Source organism: Crocodylus siamensis, chromosome 7, assembly GCF_052110815.1.
Source record: "Crocodylus siamensis isolate JL-2025a chromosome 7, ASM5211081v1, whole genome shotgun sequence".
NCBI lineage: Eukaryota > Metazoa > Chordata > Crocodylia > Crocodylidae > Crocodylus > Crocodylus siamensis.
Window position 1 is genome coordinate 88898134 of NC_143401.1, and position 17898 is coordinate 88916031.

At 45.3% G+C, this 17898-nt stretch overlaps 1 protein-coding gene across 10 annotated transcripts in view; it reads left to right on the forward strand.

Moving 5' to 3' along the window:
• ABLIM1 (actin binding LIM protein 1) overlaps window positions 1–17898 on the forward strand; it is a 303618-nt gene that overhangs the window by 217330 nt on the left and 68390 nt on the right. For all 10 annotated transcript variants that reach the window (XR_016443660.1, XR_016443659.1, XR_016443662.1 and 7 more), the window contains 2 exons: window positions 7559–7646; window positions 12695–12753. Coding sequence is in view for 6 of the 10 variants with exons in the window: in XM_090058516.1 (XP_089914642.1) it covers window positions 7559–7646; window positions 12695–12753 (147 nt within the window). In the remaining 4 variants the exon portion in view is untranslated. The remainder of the gene's footprint in view (window positions 1–7558; window positions 7647–12694; window positions 12754–17898) is intronic.

The window sequence follows — 17898 nt, forward strand, 5'->3', positions numbered from 1 at the left end:
TGACCAATTCTACTGCATGGCTTCACCTGCTAATTCAACCAGTGTAAGTCAGTGCTGTCATGTAGCACCTCTCCAGAAAAGTTTCTTAGAGTGATATTTCCAATATGGATCTCTGAATGTCAAGGGTGTGGTTTTCATTCCTGATTGTTAACTCTAGGTTGAAATTTGACCAACGGTCTAAGGTCTCAGTCTCAGAAAAATATATTTTTATGAACCTAAAATCAGTCGTTTTGGTTGTTTTGAAAGGACCCCTCTTTCTTTGCTAAACCAGATTTTAACCAAAGCCAAATTGTTGTGTCCCCTCAAGTTGCATTTATTTGAAAAAGTTATTCCCATGGAAGATTCTTGTGGTGGTTTGTGTAGGTCCTGTGATTAATTCTGGATTAGTTCTTCTGTAATTAACTCAATTCTTGAACATGTCATAAACATGTAGACGGCTTTTGATATTAGTAATTGCTCCTTGGGAGAGTGGAATCCAGGGTTCATCTCTAAATCAGCAGGACGAGGAGGCAAAAGAAATGGAACTGCTGAGGACAAAGGGGAAACAACTTCTTAAAGAAAAAAAAATAGCCTAGAGAGCAAGGAACAAGAATTTCAGGAGCCTGGGAAAAAGCCAGAACAGTCGCTGTGCAACACCCAAAGAATCAGCAACTTTTAATCCTAAAGGTGACTGTCTGGGCAGCTCAACTCTCTTGCTCCCAAAACACCTTGCTCAAAGACAAGATTTGGGAGGATGAAAGCAAATTAAGCCTACATGACTTGAGCAAGGGATTTCTGTTCCGTGTAGTTTGTCACGCTAGTGAAATAGGTAGCTTGGTTGACCATAATTGGCTATATCAAGATTTACGCTCCTTTGGCTTAGTATTTGGGAATACTTTTCTCATCAAACCTGCTTCACCTGGTAATGGGAACAGACAACCCCTTTTTTTTGGACAGTTCACTAACATTAAGAAAGCTTTGGACCAGCAGGTTGTTTCACTCATTTATGTTTGAGAATTCAAACAGAAGTCAGATTAAGCAAAGATAAACAGAAGAATTTGATATAATTCCAGATTGTCTTGCTACTTCTCTTTGATCACACACAATGGTAGCTCTTTCCAGAAGCGGAGAGACTAGATTTTGTTCGTGGAAAATCCCTAGGTCCATTGGGAACTGAACCCATATCAAGCTCTCATTTCAGGGCAGAAAAGGGCACCTGTCGGAGCTGTTGCTTAATTAGGGAAAAGGGAGGAGCTTGGAAATTATTCCTTTTAATTATTCTTTCCCTATTTTGGGAAGATCCTTCAGAAACTGGCTCAAATTTCTCAAGAGTCCTCATTCCTCATTAACTAGGAGTTTCCAAAGCCAGGAGGGAAATCAAAGATCTGTGATGATTTGACAAGCAACTCTGCAACCCAGGCTTCTCCTGAGAGCCACAAGGATTGCCTGGGAGTGACTTTATCGAATGCAGGGAGAATTTCTGTCACTCCTTGTATCCTGTACTGCATGTGGTATGGAGAGATGTTATAAGAGATGGTCCAGAGTCCCCATTTCAATTGCAGCTTCCTCATGTTGTGAGTTCGGCTTGAAGCCCATTTCTTGCACTTCTTGGTGTGTACACTGCGTACATTTTTCTGGCCATTTCATAGATTTCATAGATGTTAGGGCTGGAAGGAATCCTGAACAACATCATGTCCAGCCCCCTGCCCCAGAGGCAAGAAGTCAGCTAGGGTCAAAGGACCCCAGCAAGATAAGCATACAAGTGTTTCTTGAATAAGTCCAGAGTAGGTGCCTGCACCACTTCTGGAGGGAGTCGATTCCAGGTCTTGGGGGCTTGGACAGTAAAGAAATTTTTTCTTATGTGCAGCCTAAAATGGTCTTGTAGGAGTTTATGACCATTGGTCCTTGTTTTTCCTTGGGGCGCTCTGGCAAACAGATGTTCTCCCAGATCCTGATGAACACCCCTTGTGTACTTATATTCTCCCCATGCCTGCATGCATTCAGCATTAGGCTCCCTTTGGGTGGAAACAGATGTAACTTTTGTGCTACCAGAAGAATTTTGAGCTAAGCAAACGCATGTCAATACCCCTTGTTGCCCCACAAATGCCCCACATTCGCAGTGGTGATATAGGAAGTATGATTTTTCAGCCAAAGTCTGCTTTAAGGTAGGAAAGCGCAGTCTGGAGCTATCTTTGCTTTCCAGTCACCCTTGGCAGGCATTCCCAGGGGCCTGATCCTGTGCACGCCTGTAGCTGCCACCTCAGTGAGGGTGTGGGGCTGGGACAGCCCAGGGGAAGGTTTGAAATGTGACACTTGGGCAAGGGTCATGGAGTGTCTGTAACTCATGAGAACGGGAATTCCCGGGGTGTACATTTGAGGTGTCCCTGGCATCCCAGATGTGGGACTGCAGCATAGCCAGATTTCACCACTTACATTCCCTGGGGCTTATCTCTGCAAGTGGGGAAAGCCAGGCAAGAACTCGTAGGGGTTAAGGGGGCCCATCCTGCATGGGAATTCCCTGGGATGCACAGGACCAGACCCCTCAAGCCCCAGGAAAACATGTTGCCTGTGGTCCCACAGCATCCACGGTGGGACAACGGGCGAGATGTTTGGTTTGGTGGACACGTGTTGGCACAGCTGATTGGGTTCACTCGGTAATGTCTGTTTCCAGCCTTCCTTTCAACATTTAGTTTCAAATGTCTCTTTGTTCCCCTCCTATCCTGGATCTGCTGGAAAGCCACAGGATCGCTGAGTCAGGCTTAGAGGATCAGGGCCAAATAGGCGGAACAGATATATGAGAGAGGCATTGAAATAAGGGATCCGTTCCACTTGATTCCTATCAGATTTATTTCAGTGGAAGTAACAAAGAGATTCTCTTGTTCCTCCCTGCTTCCCTGACCTGTCCTGGATGAACCCTGCTGGCGTCCCTTCCATCTCACGGCAGCATCTGTGCTTTGAGCCATGCTGCTGCTGTGCAAAGAACACCTTTCCCTAAGCTAATACACCAGGCCATCACCCTCAGATCCCATTTAAGCTTTGCTGAGACGAAAGGAGTTGGCAAAGACTTTCTCCTCTGGCCTCCTGTGCCCTAGCTTTTGCTGGGTACCTTTGTCTTCTGGTTAGTGTTACAGCTGCCCATCCTCATTCTGCTGCAACATCCTCATCTTCACACTCCAGGAGCACATGAAATACTCTCCCAACACCCTCTGTGGGTTTCTTAAAGAGGAGGAATCGAGACACAGGGTAGTGCAGTGACTTGCTCAAATTGATGCAGGTTTAGGGCAGAACCAGGAACTGAACCTAGTCATGAGCCCTCAGCCAGGATTGTAATCACTTTTCCTTTTCGTAGCTGAGTCCTTTACTACGGTGGGGAAGAGACCCCCATTAGCGTATACATACCACGGACTGTGCAGCACGCTCTTGGGTGCTGTAATCCTAAAGCATTAATCGTGCTAAAAATACCACAGCACTCTCTCCCCAGGCACCATTCTGTTGTTGTTAGAGATATTTTAGGGAGACAAACTTTGTTTTAATAGCAGTAGAAAATAGGGTGGAAATGAAAAACAAACATTTTCATTCTAATAATATAATGAAAGGCTCAGCCCTTCCTGTTGTAACTGTGGAAACAGCCCAGCTCCATGCTTGAGCTCTTAGGGACAACATTTAACAAGGGGTGTTGGCCTTGTCTGAGTATGCCCATGGTACAGGTCATTGCAACACTTTCTGTAATCTGCCATAAAAAAGTAGGAAAGATAAAACTTCTGTTAATAATTGCACAAAGGAAATTGTTGTTGTGTTCCTAAAATAAATGGGAGGTAGATGAGCAATACCACTTGTGTCCCAAAGGAGACAGATTTCAACTTGTCCAGTCTTGCTTATGTCCTGAAATGCTTTTTGGATGCCTACAAAGGGCTTTGTTGGTATCATGGTTCTAAATCCCATCTGAATGTCATCTATAAGTGGGTGTCTGTGTCTTCTGATGCAATTTAAGGATTCCCCTTCCTTCTCCTCAGTTCAGCTTTGTACATGATGGTGTAGAGAGGAAAAATGCATGATGGTGTACAGGGTGTCTGTGCAGATATTCTGATTATCCTTGAATGTCCTTGATAAAACTTCCTGTAATGCAGTCCCAGGCAAATCCTGTCCTTTTCTTTACAGCTTCACCCAGATCTGTGTGAGGGTGTGCTGTTCATGGGACACATGTTCAGCAGGTATTGCCCCTTTGGGCAGGAGCCAGCAGCAGCACTACTGGAAGTACAGGCCTTCTTTGCAGCAGTAGAGCAGCTCTTAGCTTGGATAGAGAGATTTCTTCCATGACAAACCTCTCTCATGCCTCCATGGACCATACTTGCAAGTTTCCATGCCCACCACCAATGTGTACTGCAGGCACAGCTGCTCTTAAGTATGCTTGTTCAGGACTGCTCAGTACGCATGTGATAACTCCCACTACCTTGAAGTCCAAGTAAGAAAATGAGCCACTTTCTCAGTGAATCAGCATAATCTCCCAGCCTGGTCAGCACCTAGTTACTGGGTGCAGTATTGCAGGTAAACACAGCCATCCTTCCGCATTTATTTCTGTGCAACTTTAGACAGGGTCAGGTGGACAGGTATCATTTTTGCCTAGGTGTTTGAAAAAACAAAGAGAGAGCGTCTACATGTGCATATTAATGCTGAGCATTAAACGCCAGAGCTTGTTGCACCCGAGTGTATTGCTCCCAGGTACTGTGGTTACACGTGTGCTTGAGACTGCGGCAGATTGAGCTGGGTCCGAGCAGTCCCAGCTGGCAGGGGGCCCAGGGGCTCAGCCTGGCACTGGAGGGCTGCTCTGACCCTGCTGAACGTGCTGTGTGGGGCTGGCTGGGGCATGAGGGTGCTCCAGTGTGGGACTAGTTGGCAAGCAGCCCCTGCACTGAAGCACCCTCGTGCCCCAGCCAGCCCAGTCAGCATCTACATGTATGGTGCTGCAGAGTAAAAAAACTATGCAGCAAGATGGTACTTGTATTTACAAGTACTACCCTTCTTTTTAGTTTACTCCAGCCTAATAGCCCTGCATGTGTAGCTGCCGAGACATCTACTGCGGAGCTAATTAGTCTACTCCTCAGTAAGCGTCTCATGTAGACACGCTTAGAGTAGATCAGTACCTGGAATAAAGAAGTGAAAGGGGAGCCAGTGCTGTGGAACAGAAAACATGATTCTTGTTGTTCAAACACTTTGTCCCACAAAGGTTTGGCTTGAGTTTCGATGTTGCAGTGTTCAGCTATTAAGCCAAACCCCTAGCGAGGGTCAGCAAGGGATTTGCTTTGGCCTGTGTTACACACACTGCGCAGTGAGAGAAACTCCTGCTAAGTGGTCTGACAGCCAAAGCTATCCCTGGGCCCAGGGAGGGACAGAAATCCTGGATGCTCCCCATGCGCCAAGCCAGAAAGCTGTGCTGCCACGTCAATGAGTGTGTGGGGCTGGGACAGCCCCGGTGAAGGTTTGAGATGTGACATTTGGGCCAAACATCACGGAGCGTCTATAACCGATGGGAATCCATGGGCAATGCAATACCAGCAAATTGGAGAAAGGGCGGAGAATGCGTGGAGAAGAGGGGGAAGGCCCAAAAATCTAAATATCCGCCTCAAAGCACAGCTATAGCTGTAGCTTTACAGGCACTTGCTCCATGAGAGAGAAGTTCTCTTGATCTGAATTTGTTTGTAAGTCCAATAAAATGGGCCTATCCTGGGCCGTGTAGACACTATTAACCTAAAACACTTAAAGAGAATTTTTACGAGCATTATTCTTTCCCCAGCTCGCTAAACAACCATCCATTCCTCTGTGGCTTCTAGGGTTCATTCTCTAGCTATTATGTGAAATTGTCATGTCCTATACATGGTTAGAAGAGTGGAGAAAAGAGAAGAGAGTGAGGGGATGCTGTGATCAGAGACCAGTGCTATGTAGTTACAGCGCGTTGGAGCAGCCCTGCCGCTCGTGTATCGGCACCCCGGGAAACTGACATTTCAGTTAAAGCAAAAAACAAAACAAGCTTAGCAGAAATTGTTTGCAAAAAGTAGAAGGGAGACAGGAAAGGGAGGAAGACTAACAAAACCAAGGAAAACCTGCTCTGTGCACCCTCAGCCTTACATCAGTTGAATCAGTTCAGTCAAATTGGTTCAGTCCCCAGGGGAATTGTGCATGTGAACAAGCCTACAGGTTGATTGGTACTCAGCAAACTCTTATTATTTTTAGCAGCTGTCCACGTGTATGGTGTTAGTTGTCTCCAGCTAGAATTTTCTAATTTAGTTGCCAGTGAATAAACTTCAGAATAAGCAACCGTCTTCCTCCTTTACATTTCACTTGGCATTGGCAAATGTTTTACCTCTCATCCTTAGCCTCATAGGTGCCCAGGCAGTTTGTCAGATCTTGCTGAATTCAGAAAACGGTGGGCTGGTGCTAGTTAGTACTAGTAGGGTATTTGGGGTTCGTTCCCATCCAGTTTTTCTGTGCGTACAGAAAATAGTGTTTATGAAATAATCAGATTCAGTCCTCAGCTGCTGTGAATCAAGATCAGCTCCAGTGACTTTTATAGCCATGGAGGGTCCGGCTGAGAGTGGTATGGGTGTGCCTGTTTGTCATCGTGAACAGATGGAAGCACCCTAGGGTGTAGTGTACTCTTAAACAGCTCAGGAAGTTCATCGTGCTGGTTTTTGCTTCTCTGGTTTCTAAGCTCCTTTTGCAGGTTAGGCTGATGGAGGCTTTGAATTGGACCTGACTCTGGAATATGTTGTGTTTTGTCTGATATGCATAACATATCACACAGCATGACTGTAATGTGGTTTGACAGCTGCGTATGGCATTGCTCAAGTGTCCACTTGTACGCTTGCTTTGAGCAAGATGGCACGTGCGCTGATTACAATTGAGATGGCATCTGTCACATTTAGGATTGCTTAGTTCACATCAGTATCACAGCACTACAAGCACTAACTTCATTATTTACTAAGCAACCCTTTGGTCTTCCGATGAGATGAAGTCTCTCTTAATGTCTGTCCCCTTGCTTTCCCATCCTTATTGTAGCATGGAACCCTATGCGCAGGTTATTTTGAGTATCGTTGTATTATATGGACTGGAGTGACTTCGGAAGATTTAGCTTTGCTAATGGGATCTGAAGTTTTAGCAACTTGAGGTCTGTAGATCAAATCCAGTTCAGGTTGTTGGTGCTACTCCATTACTTATTGCTGCCCTGCGAAATCAGTAAGGTGAAATGAGTTGATGGTCCTGGCTACCTGCCTCAAAACCCTTTCTTCATTAGCACCGTGGTTAAAAAAAGAGGCCAAAGAGTGAATTGGCTTTGAGAACAAATGCTTGAAGTGGTCGCTCTTGGTCCAAATTGACTGGTATTGGTGGGGAGGTCCATGCTGTTCCTCTGTGCTCTGTTCAGTCATATTCTACATTCTGCAATGCAACAACTTCAGAGCCTCATATGTTTACACTTAAAACTAAACTGGAGGGACTTGAGGAAAGGCACAACCATGAACAACAGTGAGAGGCATTAAAATGTGATGCTGTGTTCGTGCCTTATCTCCTTTTCTATTTTCCTCAGGCAGGTGACAAGCATTACCATCCGAGCTGTGCACGATGCAGCAGATGCAACCAGATGTTCACAGAAGGAGAGGAAATGTACCTGCAAGGTAAGGTTACCTTCCCCAGCTCTGCCAATGTAGCTGTTGGAGTAGCTCTCAGGAAAGCAGCAGGTCATCAGTGACCTTCTGGTAGCCCTCTCGGTGTCAACACAGGAAATCAATCATATGTCGGTCAGGCAGGAGACTGCCATTTTCATGTTTCCCCTCTACAAGCCACAGTGTCTAAGCCATCCATCCCTTTACCTAGCACCGGTAGGCAGAATTACAGCTGTCTTGTCATCATCACAGACATTACCATCTTGAAGGACACTTCAGTGTAGGAAGCCATAACGTTGCCCCTGCAATTGCACCAAACTGTAGCTATATCAGATCAAAATTATAGCCAAAGATAAATGTTGATAGCCTCTGAGTTTCAGTGGCTCCTATACAGCTCAGTGCTCAGATTACCAGGTATGAATACCAGAGTGCACTGGAGTTGGTTTTGAATGGCTGTGCTGTTTACTTTCTCTTTAATTATTTTGATCCTAGTCCCTCCTTTGATTTTTAGGGTCTGATTCACAGTCATCTGGCAGTGGCTTCAATGGGCTTGGTTCAAAAAATGCTTGGATTTCATTCCCTGCATACACATACATTTCTGTAAATTCCTTCTCTTTATTTTTTCCTTTTTTTCTTCTCTATCTGGCCAAAGTTCCCTTTGTCTGGCCATGTCTCTGTCTTATCCCTGTTTTGTGTGCTTAAGTTGTTGTCTCTTTTTTTAAATCTTCTTTTTTATCTTCTAACTCCCTCTATCACTTCCAAGTTCTGCCAGCCACATTTCTTGATATTCTTCACAAGCAGCCCATCATCCAAAAGACACCACTCTTCTCTGGTTTAAATAGACCCTTGATCTGAATTTTCCTCCAAGGAGAAATGACTTTACCAGTTAGGTTCCAGTTATTTTCCCATTTTGTCTAATTTAAATGAATATAGGTAGGAAGGCGTCCAACATCCATTTCATCTAGAAGTTGAAATTGATGGGCAGCTGACCTACTGGGAACCAGCTTGAGACTTCTCTTTTCTAGGGGGCATGTGTAAGAGAGCTTCCTAAATACACAGTAAAGGATCCTTGGGAAGAGATGAGCAGGGCGTGGAGTCAGGAGGTGTTGGAGAGAGACGCAAACCAGACAATAAACATTAAGAGAGGGATCCCCAGTGGAGCAATTCTGAAAAAACCCCCACATTGTTAGAGGAATTATTGGGCTCGTTCTCCCTCTGTGCTCTGATTAAAGATGTTTGTGTTCACAGTAACGGCTGTCCTTCCTTCCCCAGCTCCTTCCTCCTTATTTAACCCTATAGAGAACTCCCCGCCCTGTATTATCAACTTTTTTCCAACCACATACCTAGGATTGAGCTGTCAAGCTGTGTATTAGCACCTCTGCAGGAATGAAGAGAAGGCAGAAGGAGGGTTCAGTGGTACATTTGACAACAAAGTGGGGTACCAGGGTAGGATTAGACTTTTTTGGCCCCAGGGTGGGATTAGACTTTTCTGACACCGTGGTATGAAAAGGGTGTCTAATGAATGGTAAATGGATTTCTTCAACCAACTGTCAGTGGTGATGAGACTGGGAATAAGCAGTAATGCACCAGATGGGCAATGAATGGGAGGGAATGCGATGGGGAATTCTGCCCCCATCCCAGCGCAGCCCTTCCCATAAACACGTGCAGATCCCAGGAAGCCAATGGGAACTGCATCCAGGTACACCCAAGACAGACTTGGCAATGGAGATGGGGCAGGAGAGGTGGGTAACTGGCTCTCATACCTCACCTCCATTTTATTTCTGTCCTGCTTTACTCATTGGTTTTCTAACTTGTTCCCTAGTCTACAATAACATGCCACGCAGTCTCAACGGCAAGTCAGTGCAGACAATACATTACTGCCTCTAGCTGTAGTGGCAAGCACATTCTTGTGACTAAAATGTGCACCTCATACTTTTTAGCCAGACTTTTCCTTGCTTATTTTTGGCTGATGTACCTTTACCATGAAAAAGCCACTGCGCCAGCTCATACGCATATCCTGGAACCAGCGGTTTAAGTTCTCCATAGGAAACCCCTTTTCTTTCTATTTACTGGAGTGGTAAAAACATCACAGGCCTTTTGCTGAGGTAAAAATATAAAATATGTCCAATAACACATCAGTAAAGCAAATAAAGCAGGCAGGGTCCTTCTTTTTTGTAATTACCATGCCTATTGGGCAGCAAAGCGTCACACATGTATGCTTCTCACATGCAACATGGATGCAATTGGAGCTGCACTGAAGTGATGGGAGCCAGGATTTCATCCAGCGTGTTCATCAAGAGCCACTTTAATATTTTTCTTTATGCAAATGAGAGTCTGTGTCTTTAAGAGGGAACAGACCAGTTGAGAGCCCAACTGCAGGGCATTTGGATATGGAGGGAGTGTCGCACTGGGAGCTTAAAACCCCCGGGGAGATTGGAGAAAGGAAGAGTTTGCAAGCAGGAGGCAAACTATGAGCAGGACAGACTTGCTGCCAGGGAGGGGCCAGGCTCCTGCGCTGGGAGTCTGGCGTCTGCGTAATGCCCAGAACAGGACACAAGTGTTTCGTTTTATTTGCGTATTTGTTTATTGATTTACTGCTCAAAAACTGAGAAGCCAGCAGGTAGGTAACGCACGGACAGGCTCCTGTCAAAAGAGCAGTGCATCTAAAGGCCCTGTAAGCCAGCTGGGCTTCCCAGCCCCAGAGCAGGTTTTGGCAGAAGGGTTGCGGCTTTCTGTCTCCTGATGAAACAACAAGGAGCAGCACCCAAAAGCGTCTGCTTCCTGTGGATCGCCTCGTAGCATGCTATCTTACAGGCTGAGCAGGGGGAGGGTTGCCAAGGTGGGGCACAGCTTAGCATTTTAAGCCTGCTCTGGCTGTTTTTTCTGCTGCCTTTTGTGTTTTCCAGGGGTATTTATTTCACTGGAGTTTGTGCAGCTCGGAACGAGCTGTGTGTTACGGTAACACAGAATACAAAGTTGAACAGCTGAGCATTTTGTTTGGTGCCTGCCTAATGAATGAACAAGCATGTTAATAGGGGGATTAACTGCCCCGAACTGTTCCATTTCCAGTAGAATAGAGGGATGCAGCTAGAAGAGTTATACAACTCTGGGGTGTTTTAAAATAAATGAGTGTGCTTTGGCTGGACAAAATCTAGAAACTGCAGTTGGCTCAAAATAGGGGACTGTGCAAAACATTTATATCTAAACTCTAGCCTGCTTGATGGGTGCTTAGGGACAGGAGGGCAGCATATTATTTCAAACCTCACATCAGGTTAGTAAATTTAAGGTTGCTAGCTCAGCTGTACCTTGCAAATTACAGCCAGCCCCTGCCCCGCTGCTGTGTACCCTCAGAAAGCCCAGGCACAGCCCTCAAATTGTGGGCTCCTGGCAGGTGTCCCTATGATTAGTGTTACCCTGAGAGGCCCCTTCCTTCCAGGACAGTGGTAGATGTTGCACGTGCACATGAGAGACATCAGAGTTTATAATCTAAATCTTTAAAACAGGTACCGGGTATGAGAAGGTTGGTTTTACGAGCCGCACAGAGGGGTAGTAAGTCGGGACCTGAACACAGATCCTGAGCCCCATCTCACGACGTCCAGGAGCCTCGTTCCCTACGTCTGACCTGTGCAAATCCCCAAGCCCCTGCTGGCTGCACTGCCGCTGGAGCTGGTGTCTGTTTGCACAGAAAACCTTGGATCACTCCTCCGCTCTCTGAGTTCTTCCCTTGTTGTATGAGCAGCTTCCTCTTCTCAGACTCGAAGCCAAATATCTAATTCAGTGCCTTAGTGCTCCCTCCCAAGTCCTGACAGCACTGTTTACATCATGCGAAGCTGATAATAGGAGTCAGTCCCAATAGCTTGTACTTAAGCCTTGAGCCAAAGAAGAGCTCTTCAGAACGGTCCTCAGAGCTTCCCTCCCTCACCCTTCCCTTGTGACGTGGCCTTTTTGGAGGGGGAGGTATCTGGCCAGCACTGGAGAAAACATCCTTGGTTCTTGTTTTGCTGAGAGGTGGGCTCAGGGAGTTTTTTGGCCTGGTAAACAAAAACAGCACTGGCCCTAGAGTGGTTGAAAAGCATTTGGCTTTGCCCACAATCTAGTTTAAAAGTCCCTTGTAGTTAGTTGAGTTTTACCCCTAGAGATGGAGCAGTTCTAGGCTGGAAAATAACTGCTAGCAGCTCCTTGATAGTGAATACTATCAGGGCATTCCCACCTTGCAAGGGTCGCTATTCAGGGGCAAAACTTGGCCCTTTCTCTGCAGATTTGGAAGCCTTGGAAAACGCAGAACAGATCTGGTAGCTGTAGTGTCGAAGAGGAGCCCACGTTTCAGCGTGGGATGGTGGAAGACTCTTAGCCCTGTTACAGGGGATCAGGCAGGTGAACTTCCCTTGATTATTCATAGGCACCAACTGGCCAGACAGGAAATCAAATCCAACACATGTAAATCCAGCATGTTGGATTTGCACAGGTAGCATGTTTCTCCATAGCTGAGGGAAGGATCCTTCCTTACTGCAGCCTCCCATGTCATGCTGGCCATTCAGGCTCAGCACAGTCAGGGGGTAGAGGGCCTGTTATAGCACCAGGCGTGTCCTGGTCCTTTACAGGTGGCAGTAAATTTAGCCACTTAGTATTGCTGGTGGATAGCTACACTGGTCTTACCCCCTTTTGCAAATGAGAGAACAGGTTAAGGGACTTTATAGAGGAGTGAAAGGTCCGGCACAAAATCTCACTGGAAGAGTCTGCCGGGGCAGTTCTCCTGCTCTCACCTCTGTGTCCCAACTACCAACCCATCTTCCTCCCCGACCTGCAGTCCCATGTCTCTTTGAGCTCCAGCATCATATTCTCATTGACTTCTTTGCTACATAGGATCATTGTAAGTGCAATGTGCCTTGAACACCTCAAACGTAGGCCAGAGTCAGATGCTTTTTGTTATATTTCTTGGGCTTTGGAGTGGGATGTGGGCGATTTGCGGCGTACGGGCTCTTCCTAAGAACTTGAACGTTCAGCAATCTTTGCCCTGAACTTGGCTGATTTGCACTGAGTAATGAATTATCTTTTTCCAGGTTCCACTGTCTGGCATCCTGACTGTAAGCAATCCACAAAGGCAGAAGATAAGCTCCGGGTAAGACAAGTGAATGTGAAAGGATATGTTAAGCTGTGGGGACGCTCCAGATCATTTGCACACAGAGTAACTGAGCATTCCTCATGAGAGGCAGTGATTTCCCAGGGTTTTTATTGCCTGGCCATGACAATCCTGGCAGAAACACAGTGGCATTACTTCAGTAGTGCTGGGCTTCTCAGCCTGACCACCTGAATGTATCTGTTTCAGTTCACTGCTCCAAAGATCAGTGTCACTACACTGAGGGCATTGTCTCCAGTACAAAATGCAGCTTACAGGATGGTTCCTAAGAGAAAAACCTCTGGGGAGAAATGTGACCGGTGCAAATGCTGCCATGGCTCTATTTTTGCACATAGCCCTGACATCTGTGTAACTTGCGTGTCACTTCTGATATGTTCTTTGTAGCCGTTAGGGTATTATCCAGCCCAGCCCATTCTTCCTTCGTCATCTCAATGAACCCTTTAAAGCTAATTTGTCCTAATTTGGGGGGATTTGCTTACCCTGGTCACAACCCAGAACACTTAGGATCACATGTTAGGTTTGAAATTACCTTAACCTTGACAGAGGAAAACCTTTTGTATCAAACCCTGAATGACTTAAATAGAGTAACAGTGATTTATTCCTGGTCTTTTGTATGGAAGCAGGCATTTGTGAGCCCAGATTGGCTAGGTCTCCCTGCAGAAAACTTTTTGTGTTTCCCTGCACCTGCCAGGATGCAGAAATGAGGGGTTTGTTCACACCTTCAAGCTTGGTGAAATTTTCTGGCCTTGTGTCAGGCTACAGATGAAAAAATTGGCTTGAGGATATATTTGCAGAGAGAGCCAAGAGATACTATGGTTACATGTACCCTGCATATCATGCTGTGTCCCTTGTGTTCAGGGCATAGTAATTCAAACCGTTTGAAACTTGCTCCTGGCACCCTACTTGTTTAACATGCTCCATGAAATATTGACTGTGAATGTAGCTAACCTGTTGTTTCATTTATAGTGAACATCATCAACATCAAAGCTAATGTAAGCAGGCGTAACAGTCCAGGAACAGAACTAGCCCTGAATGAAAAATGGGCAAAACTTTGTTGTACAAGCTGCAGCAAAACCCAGCACTTGCAAATTATTCTGGCTCGATGTTGTGTCACTGACAACTTACAAAAGGGAGACTTTTCATCTGATACTTGCAGGCAAAATTAACAGCCTGAACATTCAGATCTGTCTGGCTTTATGAAGTCTGTAGCTTTGGGAACTCATTCTTCTCTGATTTCATAGTTTAAGGGCTAGTACTAGTATGTTATACTGGCAGTGTGCTTCTAGTCTGAATGTAAAGCTCTGCTTTGTAACAATACAGTAAAGCCCCCTTCCCACCAACAAAATATATCAGACTGGTAAGAGCACAGTGTGGCCAGTGTAGTCACATCAATGCAAGGGGCTTTTGCTAGTCCAGCTTAATCAGATGCCACGCATTGGCCTGAGAAAAGAATTGGGCCCTTCCAGTAACAGATAGGTGACACAGCAAACTGGCTGGTGTGATCATCCTAGATGCCATCCACTTGGCTACAAACACATCTCAAAATTACTTCACAGGAACCAAGAGCATTATTATTAAATGATAGAGCTGGGCAAAAACATTCAAGGAAGCTGTCATTTCTGTTATATTCTCCACCATTTTGTCACTATTTTTGTATTTGCTTTGAAGTTCTGGGCTGATTGAATTTGGAACATCTTGGAAGTTGGGAGGCATCTTGGATCATCTCCCAGGCCTAGGACAGTCTGGGTTCAGGTTCCTGTCCAGTGACTTTCACTCTGCTGAATTATCTCACTTGGTCAAAAAGCTGCCGCTGACCAGCTGATTGTCCGACACGGCAATGTTGGCCCAAGAGAGCAGTGCTTTCAAGACTGATACAAGGACAGGATAGTCTCCCTAGTACCAGACAAGTTGAGTGTATGGGGAAGAGTGTGTATGTACGTGGAATAATGGTCACAAGTTGACTGAGAGTAGGTTCAGGCTGGATATTAGGAGGTGCTACTTCCCTGTCAGGGCGGCTAGGATCTGGAACCAACTTCCAAGTGAAGTGGTACTCACTCCTAGCCTGGGGAACTTCAAAAGGAGGCTAAATAATCACCTAGCCAGGGTCGTTTGACCCCAGTACTCTTTCCGGCCCATGGCTGGGGATCGGACTTGGTGATCTGCTCAGGTCCCTTCCGGTCCAAACATCTATGAAACTATGTATCCCTGACTAGTCAGCTGGAACTAGACTGTGGATGTACACCCTCAGGCACAGAACATCCTAAAGCAATCAGGTTATTCCCTGGCTAATGAGCCCGGGGCTGGCCTGCCTGTAAGTCAGCTGCCAGCTCACTGTGCAGCGCTGTGTCAGACTTTTCTGCTGGGTTAATTTTTATTGCACATTTAGCCGTTTGGGTATAAAACAGTGTGTTCTGGCATTTCCAGCACATAATGCCTGCGTTGATTGGTGTATGGCTGGTATACAATATGCCCTTTGACTTTTAGCCATGACTATAGCCGTGACTACATCCCTGCCATTGCAAATATCCTCCAAGCTGACCTTTCAAATCCTCAGGGTTATTTAAAGTCCCTATGGAAACTACAAATGTTCCCTCCAGATATCTTTTCCCTTTCTCTTGCGCATCAAAGCATGCAAGTGCTTTTCACTTAGTTAATTTGAAGTTAAAGTTAGTAAAATGAATGAAGTCACCCACACCTGGAAGAGCTTTTTCCAGGGGCTTGGTCAGGAGAGCTGTCGGCAGATCAGCTGGAGGTGTGAGGTCAGTGTGCATAAATTAAAGTATATTCATTCACAGGATTAAGCTACAGTGACCAAAGGCCATTTTACTCTTGAATGCATGCATTCAAACTAGGATTGAATGCTGCTGAAGTCATGTGCAGTATCTCCAAACCTTGATTTGCTATAGCTTTCCATACTGTACCCATGTAGACGCAGTGTAAATTAAAATGCTGCCTGTGAGGCGGTAGACAAGTGTTTGCAGCCTCACAAGGCTGAACCCATATTTGATGAAGTGTCTGCAGAAACCTGGTCAGGTAGACTCTTGAAGCTGCTGGGTTTTCTTCCAGTTAGAACCAAGCAAAACAAAACACTGTATTGTTGAAGCAGCTTCAGAAGTCCTCAGCAAGCTCTGTTTTCTCTCAATAACTATACTGGAGTAGAAGCTAATCAGCATCCTCACTGGCTAAGATATGAGGTGGAGCTCATAAAAACAAGGGTTGCTTAAGATCTTTTCCCGCTGGATTTTTAGTGGAGGGTTATGAAGCCAAAACAAGCAGGAAATAAAACAATTCTGCATAAGCACCGAGAATTTTTTTTTTATGGTCATCTGCCAGTTGGTGATTCTGCAGCTAACAGTGTGCGACATTGCTGTTATGCCATATAGCTGTCTCTTCAGCTTATACAAAGTCAGCGTGAGTACCGTTGTTGCATAAGACCTTGAGCTCTTGATTATATATATGCCTTGTTCTTTATCTAGGACAAACATTGCTTTTTCACTCTTTTTTTCTTCCTTTTCTATTCCATGGCAGCATTCCTCATCTGAATTCTTTTACCCTAAGAGTCTGGTTCTGCGGAGACCACGCTCTGCCGAGGTTGGCTGTTGTGTTTTCATGGAGTTGTTAATAGCTTTCTTTCTTGAGAAGATCGCTCTTCTGCATTATGGTGTGCTGCCACACTGCTACTACTCCTCCTTTCACGCAGCTTTCCTGGCTTCTCACTCCAGCACAAACTCTGTCTTTTGCATCATGCAGCGCATCCTTGGCTAATCTCTACATGTAGCTAATATTTTTATTTAATGTAATAATTGGTTTTATTTATTTTTAAGCACATGATAGGGGTTTTTTTGCTCTCTCTCACTGTCATGTTGTTGTTCTGGGCATTATAGGAAGCTGTTGGTGTGGAATAGACAGCTAGGGTGAGGAGATGAACATAATAATAGATATAATGATAATAATAGACTTTGCAGAGCTGACTGAATAAAACAGTGAAACCTCCTCATGAAAAAATGTGATTGAAATGTCCAACTTGAAATAAACTTGAACCATCTCCAACCTCATACCGTAATGGAGATTATGATTTTCTTCATCGATGTCCTGTTTTTGGATGGGTTTTGAATATGGGCTGTTTCATATGCTCCTCAAGAGCCTTTACCTCAGCACAGACCTCTGCCATATCCAAGCTGGAGGTGTGAGGCCCTCTCTTAACCCTTCGTTTGGCACTGAATTTCTCTTTCAGACATGAGCCTTTTCCAGAAAAATGGAGGCATATCTTCTCTGCTACTGCAGTGCCTGCCTCTAGGCAGCATCTTCAGCCCAGCTGGAAGGCAGGACTGAGCTAGCTTCAGTCTGACTAGCCTGGGAACAGCATAGGGAACAATATGGGCATGGATTGGCCACCTGGATGAGAACTGAGCATCTCTCAAAGCCTGGGCAGATTTAAAGCCAGCTCAAGTATGCCTACACCTGTTGTAGTCACAGATCCCAGTTGTCACAGAACTATAACTATATTGTCAGTAGGTGCAGAGTGTTTGCAGTCCATAGCACGGTCTTCTTGATCTGAATGCAACATCCATTAAAGCGAACGAACAGAGGTCTGGTATGAGAGGTTCTGGTTAAGGATCTGTATAGCCATTGCATCGGTTTGTTAGACCAAGGTCAAAGGCTCCCTCTCCTTTGTGTACAGTAGCTGATGAGATTTCATATCACAAGACTGTTAAAACCCAGCTTAATCCAGGAGCCCTAACATAATCAATAAATCCTATTCAGTGCATTAGAAAAATTGGAGAGGAAAAATCAGACTGCTCAGACACCAGATAAAGAAATGGTCTCCTCCTTACGGGGCAGAATTTGTGGCATGATGTAGCTATATTAGGGTCACACAATCCCCTTTGACCTGTGCATTCATCTATCTAATCAGAGTCAAATTCTACCTAGATTTGCATATTATTGGTGTGGAGTGTAACTCAGGGCAAAATTTGAGTCATTGTATTACTGTCTGGGTGCTGGATACAAAACTAGTATCATTGCTGCTGTAGGTCTGAGACTTCACTTCTCCACTTTTCTCAGTGAAGACCAAGTTTCCATGAAGCATCATACAAGAAAGAAGGGAAGGGATAAAAATCTTGCCCT